Consider the following 16,997-nt stretch of genomic DNA (forward strand, 5'->3'; position numbering starts at 1 on the left):
CCAAACAATGGGTTGATATTGAAGTAATTCCATCCATCAGACTGTGGTTAGACGCAGCTCCAGCTCATGAATGAATACATACATAAGGTGAGAGGAAATGACATCTTTGTGTTCATAGGAAGGCCTCGAATTTGTGGCCAGACACACAAACACACTACAGTACATGACTCACATTGACGCTGTTCTTTCAGGTTCGGTATACGCAAGTCTCACTTGTTGCAATAGTGGAAATCCATGTTAGTTGTCATCTCTGTGTAGTCTGCAGGAAATCAGAAGATAAGTAATTACAGCTGTTGTAGATTAAAGCAGTCACTGCTTCATGGATTTTGTAGCTAAAAGTTGTAATTGTTTTGGCAACGTAAGGAGGAGACTGCCCTGAGTCTCTTCTGTATTGTGTGTCAATCACTGGGAGAGGTGATTTCCCCTCTTTACCCACAGTGTTAGATTTCCCCTGTCATGGTGACTGTGTGTGTAAACAAGTGCAGCAGACCTAAAGAGTTTGATGTTAGATTTTTACTTGAGTCGTTTTCAGTTAGTTATCTCATGAAATTCAAGAATGGTTAATTCAATCAGGAGAGACTCATTCTGAGAGAAAAAAATATTTATTGACATGTGCACATAAAATGAGAAATGTGAAAAGCCGCCTGCTACTCAGTACCATTCACACACACTCACACACCAATGGAACAGCCACCGGGAGCAATTTGGGTTCAGCATTTTGCCCAAGGATACTTCAACATTCGGTTTAGAGGAGCCGAGGATCGGACCGCCAATCTTCCGATTAATGAGCGACCCGCTTCATCTCCGAGCCACAGTCGCCTTGGCCCCCAGAGTGTGATGATTCCGCCTGAAATGACAGCTGACAGGAGCAGAGAGGAGAACAGATTTAAAGTTTAGCAGTAGCAACATGAATGGCTGAAGGAGATTGTTGCAAAGTTTGATTGGCTAACCAGGAGAGGGAACACCTAAAGTCAGCTGATTGGAGGAAGCAAGTCTTGCACTGAGCTTCATTAGAATACTTCACCTGCAAAATGACCACATGTTTATCAATCTGTCACCACGTGTTCTGCTGAATTTGTAAGGAAAACTCTTGTTTATCTTGTATGCCTCTGCAGTGAATGGAAAATCCAAAAAGGCAAACTTTCTTCATGAATTGAAGACATCAGGGTCCACATTTAACAGCAGCAAAACCATATCAAAGTATCCATTTACAAACTCTCACACAGCTCGTGCAGTATACTCCAAGTCTCATTTATTCAGTCGTACGCTCAGTACTTCCCAAATACTTGCATTTTTTTTCAGAAACATTACAATATAAAACAAGTAGCATGCCCAGAGTGTGCCTGAGCATATGCATGCATATGAGCTGTGCTAGAGCAGGCGTGATACTCAGCCATGCATGAGACTGTTTGTACTGACGTGTTTAAAATGCACATGTTTGGGAGGTACTGAGCATACGACTGGATAAATGACACTTGAATTATATTGCACGAGTTGTGTGAGAGTTTGTAAACGGATGTTTTAAACGTGGACCCCCATGACGAATGTTTGCCTTTTTGGATTCTTCACTCATTGTGGAGGCATGCGAGAAAAGTTTTCTTCATGAATTCAACACAACACATGGTGATTTATTGTTATACAATTTGTCATTTTGCAGGTGGAGTATTTCTGTAAAGGAAAGGCTCATAATTCTTGCAGTGCATATGTTTTAGTTTAACAATCTATTGAGTTTTGAGTTTAGCGTAAAAACTCGTGTTAGCTGAAGCCCTATTTGCGCAAGGCCAGTATTACCTGTGGACCTCGGAGGTCGTCTGTGAGCTTAATCCCATGCAAATCTGCCATGCCTGTAAAAGGCATGTGACGATACATCAGTCTGTATCAATTTATCAATTCAGCGATCTACGATCCAGTATCACTGATGCTCAGTGAAAACAGCAATACATATCATCACCTTTAGGATACACCTTTATTTTGAAATTCTCATGGCACATCTGGTTCACCATTTCCTTCAAAGCACACCACCTTCCTAAACATTCAAACAGCACTGGCGCCTGGCATCAGACAGACAATGGCAAGCAGCCAAGAAAAAGACATCAGGATATTTACAAGACTACGTCTTGTATTGATCACAGTTGAATCGAAATGGCATTGTGGCAGACTTTGTGATATCAGCAAATATTGTATTGTTGTACCAAAAATCAACCTCAACCACAAATTACTAACCATATTTCACCAGACACAGAGGTCATGATGATATGAGTCCTGTGTGAATCAGCATCTCAGTGACTTGTGCTTTTATTTAGGTTTTCTGTTTTCTCTGCGCCTCTTTTTTCCTCTTCTTTGGCAAATATAAATAAAGTTTTGAGCTCAAATCCATCAGAAGAGCAAAATCTTGAGATCTGGAGATGATGAGATGGATGGCGTGTGACTGTGTGACAGAATCTATCCTGTTTGTTTAACCCACATTTAAAAGAGAAAAGGAGGTTAACACTGTTCATGTCTGCTGGTGTTGCTGTGTTGTGTTTCTGTGTTGTGTAGAATGGAGAAACATATGATTGTGTGCATCATATCCGGGGTAAAGTGTCAGTCAATCTGAGTGAAAGACAGACTTTGCTTATTCTGTGTGAATGGGCTGCATGACGTGAGAGGAGGTGTCAGATAAAGTTTGAATTCATTTTTCCACAGAACAAGCACTGTGAACTTTGTCCCCACTTACCATCATATTAGGAAGGAATCTTGTTACGGTCACCATGACAGGAAGGGATGGTTACAGCAAAAAAAAAAAAAAAAAAGTATCAGTATCTTCTTCTTTGTCTTCTGACTGTTGTTTTCAGGCAGACTTGAAAAATTATCAACGTATCCTTTCATAACAGAACTTCTACTTGAATAAACACAGGAAATCAAGACAAATATAATTATAGTGTAGATTTTAAAAGTTGAATATAAAGACCAAAAAACATTCTCGATGGACATGAATTTAAATGATAAAGGAGATATAAAAGGAATAGTTCAACATTTTGGGAAAATTGCCTACTTTCCTCTTGTGGAGTTAGATTAAAAGACCAGTAAATATGATGCTATAGAGCCAGCAGCTGGTTAGCTTAGCTTAGCATAAAGAGTGGAAACAGCTAGCCCGGCTGGCTTTGTCCAGAGGGACCTGTCGCAGAGACTTCCTGGAATCACGTCTTGTTTCAGTATCTTTTTAGTCTTTAATTTTTGTACGTATTAAACAAACGAGGCGTAATGAGTGAGTGAACTATGGGGTGCTGGTAGGCAATTTTGTCACTTCTCGTCAGAGACAGGCTCGTGTTTTCCCATTTCTAGTCTGTGTGTAAAGCGAAGCTAACTGTCTGCAGCTTCATATGTGCTGAATATTCAATATGGCAAACTATTCCTTAAAAAAAAAGACCTACAAAGAACAGTCGGCAAACAAAAAAGGAGAAAAAAAGAATAATAACAACGGACAACAAATGAAATTAAAACTGCAATCAGCAATGAACGTGCACATCAGGGTAACCAGCAGGACACAGGTGCATTTCTCCAAAAGTTGAACACTGAAATTAGAAGGGATTTCCTGTTTGGGGTGTGCGGTGCTGGAAATGACCTATTGCAATTTGTGCACACCATCCTGTCTCCACTATGTGGTGCTAATGAACACATAATAATATGTTGTGCTGCTGCATATCATGCGAAGACCATACCGTGTGAATTTCATGTAAATCTAATCACATTTGACTTTCTTTCTGTTGTCAGTAGGTGGTGCTATGACTTTTAGTCAATATGAACATGTAGACGTCTTCGGGTTTTGACTCCAGCAGGTAAAGTTACAACAGCTTCCTGTGTCATGTTGAAACGTTGAAATTCGCCGCCACGTAGGCAATGTATTCCACAAAACCACAAAAGCTTCGCAATTTAGTATCGTGAAGGTCTTGAGATTCTGCTGCCCTAACTTGAGATGCACATGCTGAATCCTTTGGGTGGAGCTTTGCAAAGTCTCATACCTGCAAAGTACCTAAAATGGCATCTTAGGTAACCTATGACATCATCGTCCAAGGTATCAACTATTTCTTCTCAATTTAACGCCACATTAGTCGGAGGGTCATACTGCTGAAAACTGAAAACGAATCCGATGAACCCTCTAGGAAGGGATCAAAAAGTCTGCACAAAACACTCACAAGATTTAAAAGCTAATGAAACTCAAATATGTCTGAAATGATTAGAGAAATGTGTGGAGCACATTTCGTTACTTTCGGAGCAGCTGTATCCATCAGCAACCTTTTCTAGCATTATGTCGCTATGGAGCCCGCAAAACACACTGATGCCAATCGCTGTACATTTACCTAAAGTTTACAGGTGTCCATGTGTGCCTAAAGTTTTGTGAGATTCCGAGTATCACAGGGGCGTCAAAAAAGTGGGTTGGGGGCTTTACAGGGTCGATGTGCCACAGCCAAATACAATTACACCACCAAATTGAGGTAATTAGTAGTCTGAACATGTGTGCAAAGTTTCGTGAGATTTGGGCACCCTAATAAAAATCAATGCACGAAATTCAAGATGTGGAGCGAAAATATTTATCCCAGCCCCGGTGTGCATTTGGGGGCGCTATGGAGCTGAAACATGAGCCCAGTCACTGCAGAACTTTGCAATTTTTGCCAGTTCTGATGCCAATATTTGTGAGTTTATGAACATCTTTGGTTCATCAAAAATGCAATTGTGCAAAAGATAAAAAAAAAAAAAAAAAGATCTCTACAAAACAAATAGATTCCTCACACTTTTAGTGCCAGGGACCGCTGGGCCCTGACACTTTCATGCTCGGGCCCTGATGAAGTTATGTACAGTGCATCTCATCTGGTGCGTAGGTGTCCTTCAGGGACTTCACCGTGACTAAAATGTTGTTGATCTTCACAGGAAAACATTGAACTATTCTTCTAAAATGTACCACAAAGAGCCTTCAAAGGTCAACATGTGGTAATGATTGCACCTACATGCGTGGCCTTTTGAGCCGACTGAAAAATTCTAAGAAAAATCAGGATCTGCAGTTAAACACGACTTATCATCCGTTTTCAGCTTCATCTTAGCAACAACCAGCTGTGCATCATGTTTGGAAGGTGGCAAACTGGCTTATCGGGAGTTAGAAAGAATAGAATTTGCAAAACTACAGGAAAAAATGACAACTATGTCAAAATTTACAAGAAGTGAGGGGGAGGGTGAGAGGAGTGGACTGATAAGCTCCCGTTTGTGCTGCACTCTAAATGAGCTGGACGCCTGCCAGGGACTTTTTCTTGCCAATTCCAGCTTAAAGGGATCATTACAATAGGATGTGAAAAATGCATGAATAACTCTTTCCAGGTACTTAGTGGATAGCAGTGTTTCAGTATTAGACCACATCAATCACGCGTCACAACAGCTCCATGCTTCTCCACATTGACATGACAACAATAAGGTCAATGGATCAAGTGGGCTAATTATTAATGAATTTGCACTGTCTCTCCGCAGAAATCTGGTTTTGTCTGATATGTTTGAGAGCTGAGCAGGACACAAAGCACCATTGACTCTGGAGCTTTTATGAGCCTGAGCTGCCACCCCCTCCGCACAGATGAGTTATCACTTATTGAGTGTTTAAACAAATGGAGCTAACAACGAGAATTATGTGACAAACTGCCAGAGTAATCAAATCAATCTAGGTTTATTATATAATAATATAATACTGAGATGCATGAAGTTACATCACAAACTTGGATGTTTGAGCTTCACTTTACAAGAAGGTTATTTTAAAATTCATCTGCTGAAGTTGGAAAGACTCTATGTGCTCAGCTTAAAGGTCCAGTGTGGAGGATTTACGGGGATATATTGGCAGAAATGGAATATCATATAATAAGTATGTTTTCTTTAGTGTATAATCACCAGAGATCACCATGTTGCACCACCATGTTTCTACAGTAGCCCAGAACGGACAAAGCAAACTCTGGCTCTGGAGAGGACCAACTGCTTTATTCAGTGTTTTCACAGTTTCATATCACTGGGTCCATTTCTTTTGGAGAGGAAGAGACCTCTGTGGATTATCTGTAAAAACGTGCGCACAGATTAGCAGGTGCCAGGCTAGCGGGCGTCTCCGACATGCCAAGCAGCATTGGAGAAACACTGATTTGTGACACGAAACTTTTATTCAGTCTTTTAACTGGTTTAAATCATGTGGTCTGTTTAATTTGGAGAGGAAGAGACCTCTGTGGATAATTCAGCTCCCGGTAAAAACCTCCCGAGCAACGAACACTGAAGGAATTCTAACCAGGAGACGTTTCAGTTGGTTGCAGCGTGCAATCCTCACCACTAGATGCCACTAAATCCCCCCAAATCTTGCACACTGTTCCTTTAAATCTTAATTCTTCAGAGAGAAGTTCAGGCGGTTTTTATGGGGAGTGAAACTATCTGCAGAGGTCTCAACCTAAAACAGTGATTTAAACACAGTAATAAAGTATTTTCATGGCTTAAAAAATCAGTGTTTTCAGATGCTGTCGTCACAGATGGGCTGCTCACTGTGGTAAATGGCTCTGTTTGGAGCCAGTGTTTGGGTTATCTGTTCTCCTGTAGAAACATGGTGATCTCCCTGGACAAGGACCTGCTCCCTATGTAGTGGTAAACATCTCGTTCTAAGGTAGAGAACACAATGCTTTTTATTTTCAGGTGATTATGCACTAAAGAAAACATACTTATTATATAATTTCTGCCAACATTTCTCCCTAAATCCTGCACACTGGACCTTTAAAACTCTGGTTCATCAGTGATGGTTTCATCATAACTTTTGTTTCTATGTATTTTCTTGCAACATTTAGTGACTTTTGTTTTTGAGTTTGACCTAAATGATCAGTTTCAGTGTCTACAGGCTGTAAACTGATGGTAAGAAGCTGATTCTTATCACTTGATTTATTCACCACTGCATCCCTGCTGTAGTGAACACTCAGCCTCAGTGCATGAGTGTGTCACCGGGGGTGTGGACGCGCAGAGGGGGTGGATCACGTGTTAATGCGTTCCTGTAAAGGGCCTGTGGAGCCATAAAGGGCTCGCTTTACCTGTCGTGCGCTCAGGTCGAACTGGTTGCCAGTCTGATTTCAGTGTTTCCCGTCGCTCTATCCGAGTCCCGGATCCCTCTGATTGGCTGCAGAGAGACGAGCTCCTTCAGCCCACCCACCGCTCATTATAGGGACTCTTGCACACTCTCTTTCCTTCCTTGCATTGAGTCTGGGACCTGGCCTGGGGCTGTACGGCACACACAGAGCGCGCATCATGGCAGCTACCCACAGCGAGTACAGAGGCTACCTGCGGAACACCGTCGACATCGAGGCGGCGCAGCACCGCTTCCACCCGGCGCACAGCTCAGAACCCACTTACCGGCCGCTCCTGTTCGGGACCCTCGCTGTTATGGGATTGCTTCAGGTGGCTTCCAGCGTGGCGATCTTATTACACCTGACGGGTTATCTGCAAGAGGTAAGCTCAATGTGACACTGTGTGGTCCGCGTCGGGGTTTGATTTCCAGTGCGCAATGACACACTTTGCAAAGTCACCCACTGTCGTCAGCGTGTATTTACTCAGGCTTGGGTTCTGTGCGTAAATATTTATCTAAAAACACAGTCAACAGTTCTCTGCTGGGCTTCAGGCGGGTTAACACAGCCCAGCAACATTTGCGCAATTTTATAATGCCATAAAGTGCCCGATAAGTTCCCAGCTCTCTATAAAGTTGGCGGTGTGTGTTCTTAGAAGTAAAGTAGGTGTAATCTACACATGTGAGAAAAAAGGAAAAGAAGAAAGCCTCGACATGGAGCCAGCTCTGCGCTTCTGTGCGCCAACATATCGTGCACTCTCGGCGTCTCTTTGAAGGCGCTGCGCTCCGGCGGCACGCAGTTAAAACACGTCTTCCCTTTGCTGTGAAAAAAAAAAACACCTCGACTTGTAGATAACATCTCCGCGGATTAGTTATTTCAGCAGGATATTTTCTAGGGGCTGCAGCTCCATTCAAAAGCATCGCGAATCCGTTTTGAAGTGATAACATCTTCTGCAAGACGTCTTGTTTGCAAAATACAGATGTTTTCACTTGAGGCTGCAGCTCCTCTTGCGCATGTTTACAAGCCAACAGGGGATTTTATTTGTAATTTATATGTGTCATAAGTTGTAAACTTGTGAGCACAAGCAGAGCAGTTTCTCAAGGAGAAAAGTTTGGCACAGCTCAGCGAGGACTGGATGTTCGAACTCGCTGCAGAGTCACAATCAGGATACATATGTGTCCTACATGGCCCGTTGCTTTCTGTCTCTGCCATCGTGCAGGCTGCGTGTCTGTGACCCAGAAAAAAAACATTTACAGCTCTGCCGCAGTTGTTTTTGTAACTTTATGGCGGTTTTGGAGTTGAATAATTGTCATGTTTCAACAAGCCAAGAGAGCAGACCGCATCTCCGCTCTGTCAGGATGCTGGGAGTTCACCTGGGGAGCATCTCTGTCTGTCCCTTTGCTCGCCTCTGTCACTTCCTCAGTGTTTGTGTGTTAAATTTCTTTGGCTTGTCTTTGGCATAAACACATTGCAGTGTGGTAGTAGCTAGTTATTCACTGGATGTGGGCCATGGTAGAAAACCAAATAAAAGGGAAGGAGGCAAAGGAGTAAAAAAAACCCAGAGAGAAGAGGAGACAAACACGAAGAGACGTTTGATCATATTTGTGTAATAAGACTTTCATGAGGGACTGATGGTGTGATGATAGGGATGCGGCTCCAGATCTTTTGGGAGTGATAGACGCGTTCCTCGAATACCCAGCAGCATGAGATTCCTTTTGGTTGGTCAGCTGCGCTTTGGATTAACACGCCAACTCTCCTCTGTATTCGATGTCAGCTGCATATGGTAGCACTTTGAACATGAGTCAGTCGGTTGTGTGTGGAAAGAAGTTTGGCACCAGACCATCATCTACCCCCAACACCTGTACAACTTCCTGGAGATGGTGAGGAGAGCTGGAATCTGCTCAGCGCCGTGTCTGCGTACAGGAATGTGCTGATTGGAGGAGGTTTAGAAACACTGCTCTGATTACAGCACGGGCTAAAGTGTGTGTTTTTGTTGTTGTGCACCCGGTTGTGTGCACGCATTGCAGCCCTGTGGTCACTTTATAATGTAATAGCCTGTAAACTGCTCGGAGACAACAGCCCCGCAAATGAGAACCAATGCTCAGTTTTCTAAATCACTTTGACTTCTGCCTGCTGCGGGGGAATGCAGAGTGACATGTGGAAAATAACTTAACCTCCCACACACACACACACACACACACACACACACACACACACACACGCACACACACACAAATCCAATTGCAGCTTGTCTTTCTGTAAGTTTTGTAAAATATTCCTCCCACCCACACCTGTCAGGGAAACATTCGCACAACAAATCATGCTTGTTAATGATTTTTATTTTCACATTGACCTCTCTGACCTCGGCTCCTGTGTTTCTGTCTGCAGGTAGATTTGTCCACAGCTCCACATCGGCCAATAGAGGTGAGTTTGACCCCTGGTTAACCCCAGCAGCACACACACCCTGTGACTGGAGCACAGTCCACTCAGACAGATTGCATTTTAACTGATTTCCTTCCTGCTACGACACATGCACACACCTGAGGTCTTTGATATTAATAGCAACATTCCTGCTGTGCAAAACATCTTGACTTATTGCTGTTATTAAACTTTGACAGACCTAAATAGACAGTTACATACAGTAGATGTCAGTCAGTTTGGAGAAGCAGGCTGGAGTCTGACATGGAAGCAAAGCAATGTGCTACTGTGGAGGGGTCAGCAACATATATTTTAGCCACCTAAAAAAATCAATATCAGTTTCAGTGTACGCTCTATTGAGATTATTTTCAGTGCTTTACCTTAATGCCAGACAGTGATTTACTGCTGGAAAATGAAGCTGTTATATCACTCTCTTCAAAGCCAGACTCCATTGAGAAAAACAGTGATTTAAAATTGCTGAACACAGGAGCTGCTGGTCGACTGCTGCCTCCATCAGCTATTTCATTCATGTCATTGTATGAATTTGGTGTTTAAAAGAGTTGGTTCAGATTCACCAAAGTCATGCAGTAAGACAAACTAACCAACTGATTGAAGCAGCAGTAGACCAGCAGCTCCTGTGTTCAGTTTGCTAAAATGACTGTTTTTCTCAATGAAGTCTGGTGGCTTTGACGAGAGCATAGATGGGGAACTGAAGCTGTTAATGGGTCTCCCATCTGAACAGGCTGTCTGACAGAAAGGTGAAGCAGTGAAAATACTCTCAATATGGCAAACACTTAAACTGATATTGATTTTTTTCGGTGGCTAAAATCAATTTTGTCGCTGGCCCCTCCACAGCAGCACATTGCTTAGCCTCCATGTCAGACTCCTACCTGTTTCTCCAAACTGGGGGCGTGTCTGCTGTTATCTACTGTACGTTATACAACCCCACTTAAAAAATCTGAGCTATCCCTTTAATGTCAGTGGTTAATTGATTGATCTTTGACACGCCACTAAAAGGAAACTGGTGAAACAAAGTTCGTCAGGTTTTATTTTTGTAGCCAGATATCACAAATTGCCTCAGGGGCTTTAGAGTCTGCACGGAGCCAAAAATAATGTCTGAGAGGCCAACAGCGATCTGCTTCAAGAATGTTTTGCAGCACACCAGGTATTTCCTGCTGTCACTGTCACAGGGGGAAGTACAGTACGTGCAATAATGAGGTGGTGTTTTTAAAAGAGAGGAGTTTAAGCAGCTCAAGAGAAATACGATAATCATCTGCAAGTTTTCAGTGACAGTTTCATGATTTTCCCATGGGTGTGTTTTCAGTGCATACCACAGCTCCTGTAATGCAAACTGTAGGTGGTCACACAGGCTCAGAAGAGGTCAGACCACAGCAGGAAAAACACCTCTCTGCCTTTTGATATAGGGTCAGATAGCTTCTCCCTTAATGCTTGCTGACACCGTGCATACAAAGTAGTTTACTGCATCGGCTATTAGTGAGTCACTCATTGGCGTCAGTGGTTGCAGAGTTTTCCTTCTGTGATCAGCAGTAGCGTGAGGGAGTTATAAAATTCTTAATTGTTGAAGTCATTTTTTTTTTTCTAATCCCTTTTCGGAGGTCGCCGCCCATTTTCTGGCTCAGGTTTTTGCCGAGTGAAAGCAAAAAACCATGGAACCAGGAAGTAAAACAACACTGACTAAAAAGCTTTGCCTCAGTAATGTTTGGTTTCCCATGATGCTTTAATTTCCTTTGAAATTATGTATTTGTGTTTGCCCTGGGTATCCCTGGTGGAGTACTCACACAAACCACCCAGCCTGTCTTGGACTGAGCAGCTCATTGTGTCGTTAGCCCTCGGCTGTTTCCCATGGAGCGCAGAGAGGCGTGCTGGGAGCTTTATGAGGTGTCAGGGTGACAGGTCCACTTGGCCCACGCTGTGTTGTGTTAGGGTCAGCCCTGAGACCGCCGGTACTGTCCACTGACAGTTGAGGGGATTTGTTAGAGAGCAGGCCTCAGTGGACAGCTGTCAGCTCTGCAGTCCAGCTTTGATGTGAGACAGGATGTTCAGGCCGGGGCCTGCAGCGGGCTGGGGCTGTGGTCAGCGAGATCTCGGGAGTGGTGAGAACACAGGATCATGAATCAGACACCGTGATGTGAATGTTTACAGTCTGTGGAGGTCTGTACAACTGTGTGAGGAGGGGATCTGACTGATGCAGCATGAAACACAAAGAGACAATCTGCTTTGGTGGCCAAGCTTTGAGTGAGAGGACTTTTGTTCTCGTGAAGCGTCTCAGAAACCACTCATCAGCATAATGGAGACGCTGAGTGATGTATGTGGTGTGTAGTTAAAGGGCTGCAGTGAGGCCTGCATGCACTGTGGTATTCCAGGAACAAGCATGAGAAATCAGATCAGCTGTAGCTGCATGTACATATCACAGCAGATGTTTCTCCTTCATGGAGCAGCTCTGTCTGCCGCCGAGCAGTTGTCACCGTGCAGCGCTTTAATTCTAGATCACACTGTAGATCAGGAAGCTGCCAAGCTGCAGCTGCTTTGTTTAAATAATCTCTCCTCCTTGGTTAAAGAGGTATGTCGCGGTCTCACCACAAATCAAGATAGATCCCACAATGTAGGGCCAATTGGGAGCGCGTTCACAATTACTTTGTAGCCCTGGCAAGACGTTGTTTACCCCTGTCTCATTCCAAGACGCTGCGCCATAAACATGTTTGTGCAGCAAATTGTTTTTGGAGGACAGACGGTGCTAATCTTAGTTTGAGCGCCGTGCAAATTTGTCTGGACTTGGGCTGTGAATAAATACTTGACAGTAATATTAGCACAGCACAGGTGCAGTATTGCAAAACCATGTTAATGGAGCTGGTGGGATTGGCTCTGGAGCTGAGTTTATTTGGAGTGTGTGGCAGTGTTTGTGCTCAGAGGTGCTGTGTTTTAAATTGGTGTGCTCCTGTCCAAATTGACACTCTCCATTCCCTCGTCTTTTTTTTTTTTTTTTTTTTTTTTTATAGAGGGGGTGGGGTCTTGGCTCAGAGTCAGGGTGAGATTATATTGCAAGGATACCTGAGATTACTGGATCAGAGGAAATTACTGAAACCATAAAACACTTTGAGGATGTAATCAAACCTCAATCAGTTGAGTGTAAATAATTCTTCCACTGACACTTGACTGACATTTCTAAATTACAACATTTAATTGTATCCGTTGCACACACATGCACACCTAAATATAGATGTACTATTTTAAAAGTTGCATCCAAAAAGTGTGCCTCACTTTCAGCGCTGCAAAGCTTTTTTCAAAGCAGCTAACAAAGTTTTACAACTTCAAAGAGGCTGCTTCATTTAGCTCTCGTGTGTGTGTGTGTGTGTGTGTGTTTCACATGGTTGGTAGAGGCTGAAAGCAAAACACTCACGCCTGATATTTTAATCTCATGCCAGATGTGTAAGAGAGTTGGCAGCTCCGGTGCAGCGACTGTTTACTTGCTTGGAAACCATGTTTTCCTTGAGTGTATATGCTCCGTCTTGCCTGAGGAGGACAGCCCGGCTCAGACTGTGCATGGCGTCCGTCATCGGCCTTGAATAGAATCAGCACTCGGGGGCTGAATACAGTCCAGATACTATTTGTGCCAAATCCGTGAGAAGCGCAATCTATCTGAAATGTTACACTCACCAGGAGGCCTCCCTGTCGCAGCCTCCGGCCCCGAGTACAACCGCGAGTGTAATAAGACGTTAGCAGGCTGGCCAAAGAGGATGGATAATACACACAGACATGCAGTCCATGTATGCTCATCCACTTACTTTCTTCAGACACACACACCATTCCATACGAGGAGACAGTTATTCGAAGAGACAGCTGAACAAAGCTGCGGTGAAATATGTCAAAACCATATTGTTGCCTTTAAAGAAAAAGCCGTCTGTGGGTGCGGGTTAATTGTTGATGTCTCTTTACTGATGTGGGTGTAAGTTTCAAATTGGGCATCTTTTCAGAGACGGATAACACACACACAGAAAGATACAAGTGATGTTTTGACCTTCCCTCTCTGTCAGTCAGCGTTTGCTTAATGTTTTTTCCCTGTTCTCCACAGGAAGTGCAGACGGAGCCGGTGCTGAACGCTCTGAAGGACACGAGGAAAAACAGACGGTGCAAAACTCCAAAAGAGAGCCTGCCGTCAGTTCATCTACCAATCAAAAGGCCCCAGGAGAACTCCAAGAGTGAGTGCAGTTAAATCAACGGCCTTTAGCTATATCTGATTTAACTTCTCTCCTAAGTTCTAGATGGGTTATTAACCTAGCTGGGGACTTGAGTAGCATTTAATCAAACTGGTTGCATCACACAAACTTTGCAGATTTTAGTTGGTTCTAAATATTAACAGCCAGTAACTGCCCAGCGTGATCGCCAGAAAAATACTGGCATTGTTAGTTTCTGGAAGCCATGTTTCATTTGCATGTTAATATATAGCAGATACATTGAAACTTAATGTTTCAACAACGCTGTGGTTAATATTTGGTTAGGTTTTGGCACAAAAAAGATCATGTTTCAGTTTAAAATGTCTGTGTTTTGGGGCACAATCCCTGCTGGAAACACAGCAATGTGTCAGTAAGTTTCTGTGGCGTTATCCCTGCTAGAAAAAGAGCAAGGGATCGCTAATAAACGTCCATGTTTGGGGCCTAAAAAGCTGCAGGAAACACAGCAACAGATGACCTCTTTGCCCTAATCCTAACTGCTTCCAACCTCAATGCATCAACGTGATGAGTAGTATCCAATCACAGCACACAGTGGGATCCATAATAAGGTGTCGTAGCGTAGGGATGGGTGTGACTATTAGACACTAAGTTGAAGGAGTCCAGTCTTTGAAACTAGCAAGTTATGAACCTATTTCTTTAGCTGTGATAAACAAACAAACAAAAAGAAATGCATAGATTAACCAAACCTGTGCTGCCCTTGTTGCTGTTTAGAGGGGAAGCCGAACGCCATCCTCATCGACTGGGACGAGGAGCACGGATACCGCCACAAAATGGGCTACCAGAAGGGGAAACTACTGGTGATGGAGTCGGGCTTCTACTATATTTACGCCAAAACCTGCTTCCGCTACTACAAGGATGGACCGGTGGAAAGCAGTCAAGCAGAGGTCCCGCCCGTGGATGTTAGCAACACCCAGCTCATCCAGTACGTCTACCACGAGAGCATCAAACAGAACAGCAAGTCTGTGATGCTGATGAAGACGGGCAGCACCATGCGATGGAACGACACGAGCTATAACATGTACTGCGCCCAGCAGGGCCGAGGGGTCCGGCTGGACGAGGGAGACGCCTTGTACGTCAACGTGTCCAACGCTTGGATGCTGGACCTGGAGGGAGAAGGGACGTATTTTGGTGCCATAAAGTTGGGTAACTGAAAGATAAACACGTGGGGAGCGGACATGCTACTGAACATTTGATATGCCAAAGAACCACTGTTAGTGATTTATGATGTTGATTTTTCAAAAAAAGTGTGTTTTTTTTATTGTTCATGTGTCATTTTTTTTACATTGCTCTTCACCAAACAGCCTTGGAGTCCTTTACGAGAAATTTGGAAAGGGTAGTCATCTCTTAAAAAATCATCTTGCCCTCCCCTCCAACAATATGAGACCCACAGCTCTCGACTTCATCCAAACTAGCACTGGACTCTTTTTTTAGACGTTTTCTTTTTTTAAGTATTGTGGTTGGTGTTGTGAAATTTCAATACATTTCAGTTCAGATTACAACATTCAGACTTAAGCACAGACATGTGTTTATGCACTAATTAAACAAACCATAGGGGAGCAACTGAGGAAGTAAGTTTGTTGGCAAGGAGTGCAGCGAGAAAGGATTTATCAGTGTTGACTGTTGGGAAAAATGACCAAAAAGAACACTGCCACTGATCGGGCATCTGCTTGCACTTAGCAGATTATCACAGGATAAAAATAATGCCTCTGACCCACGGCAGCGAATGCACAAATGTTTTCCTGAAAGGTTTTGTAAGTGTTAACAAGGCAGGCAATGAGGCGTCCTCACAGTAAGTAACTCAACGGTATTATTAAAAATAGGCGGTTAGATGGTGAGTTATATCACCCTCAGAATCTCTAAGGCACCGTTTGAACTTAAAATGCTATGAAAGATTCGCTTTGACTTTGTTTTTTTAAAGCAACAGTTGGAAAAGAAGGTCATGTGTGTGCTCCAGAGACTCATTTGTTATCCAGTTTTCTGTCTTGATGAAATCTAATGAGTGGCCTGCTTCACTGAAGGCGATCACACGACAATGTCATTCTGGACTGAGGAGGAAATGACATCTGTTTGTCATGTTTATGACGATCAACAAGCGATGCAGATAGCTGGACTGTCTGACCATAAGTGACACAAATGGACTCTTTGTCTTCTTTAACTAGAGGAACCAAATTGAGTTTGGTTCATCTTTAACTTAAATTTTGTTTTTCATTTGGCTCGTCAGTGAGGTAAATGGGAATATGCACTAAATATTTATTTATTAGCTATAGAAGTACAGAGACAGGTCATTGTTACAGTGACCTTTCGGCTGTTAAAATCATGTATATTTTATGTCTGTGTGACATTCATTATGCAGCACTTAGAGGAAATAGTAGACACGCTTTTTGTTATTAAAACACAGGGGCTTCATTTTAAATTTCATATTTATGTATCTTGATTTTGACAATTCTGTGTGCACTTGCCTAGCCAAAAGCAATATGGATATATTGTTTCTTCTACAAGATTGTAGCAAACCTGTAAGATCTTCATCTGATTCCATCTGATAGTTTTTCCATTCAGTGTTTTTTTTATTTATGTTTGTGTATGTTTTAATAAAAAAAAACTACTTTTGTAAAGAGTGTTTGATGTGTATTGACATTACCTGACTCAGGCTGGTGCTGGTGTTTGCGGTGAAGCAGATTAAACTTCACAGGATTAGACGGCAGCCACCTTGCACTGTAACCTGACCAACAGGCCACCCTGACTGTAATATTATTGTGACGTGCAATTTGATAATCTCCACAATCTTTGGAAAATTCAACACCACTACGGCCAAAGAGTGAATTCACGCTGTTCCTTTACCCCGGTCAGAGCAGCCCACCAGCTCATTACAGAGATAGGTTGTATAGAAAAACCGCCCACTGCTGCTGCCGCGCTGCTAACTCACAGCAGACGTTTGGACCACAGCGCAGAGCGACCTGCAGAATAAACAAGAAGACTGCATGGGATGGGAATAATGATGAGAATTTCATTACTCGGCTGCGATGTGTGTAAACCGTTTTGATCATTGTGGCGATGGGTCTCCCATGAAGCCCCACGGCGTGTGCGAGAGAGATTTAACGTTGGATCCGAAGCCAAACAATTCCTCTATTGTCTGTACTTGGGCGTTCACCAGCATATGGCCAGAGAATGGCTGGGGTTCACACGTCTGTGCTGTACGCCGGGACCTCACACGGCTCTCAGCTCATTGTTCAAA

The 16,997-nt window shown here is 43.3% G+C and overlaps 1 protein-coding gene across 1 annotated transcript; it reads left to right on the forward strand.

Annotated features, from left to right (window-relative positions):
• Positions 1–7,050: 7,050 nt before the first annotated feature.
• Positions 7,051–16,377, forward strand: tnfsf11 (TNF superfamily member 11). The gene is made up of 4 exons (XM_033616368.2): positions 7,051–7,482; positions 9,486–9,521; positions 13,606–13,732; positions 14,477–16,377. The coding sequence occupies exons 1-4, from the start codon at positions 7,282–7,284 to the stop codon at positions 14,914–14,916; spliced, it is 804 nt and encodes a 267-aa protein (XP_033472259.1). The 5' UTR covers positions 7,051–7,281; the 3' UTR covers positions 14,917–16,377.
• Positions 16,378–16,997: the final 620 nt, after the last annotated feature.

This window comes from Epinephelus lanceolatus, chromosome 14 (genome assembly GCF_041903045.1).
Source record: "Epinephelus lanceolatus isolate andai-2023 chromosome 14, ASM4190304v1, whole genome shotgun sequence".
Classification (NCBI taxonomy): domain Eukaryota; kingdom Metazoa; phylum Chordata; class Actinopteri; order Perciformes; family Serranidae; genus Epinephelus; species Epinephelus lanceolatus.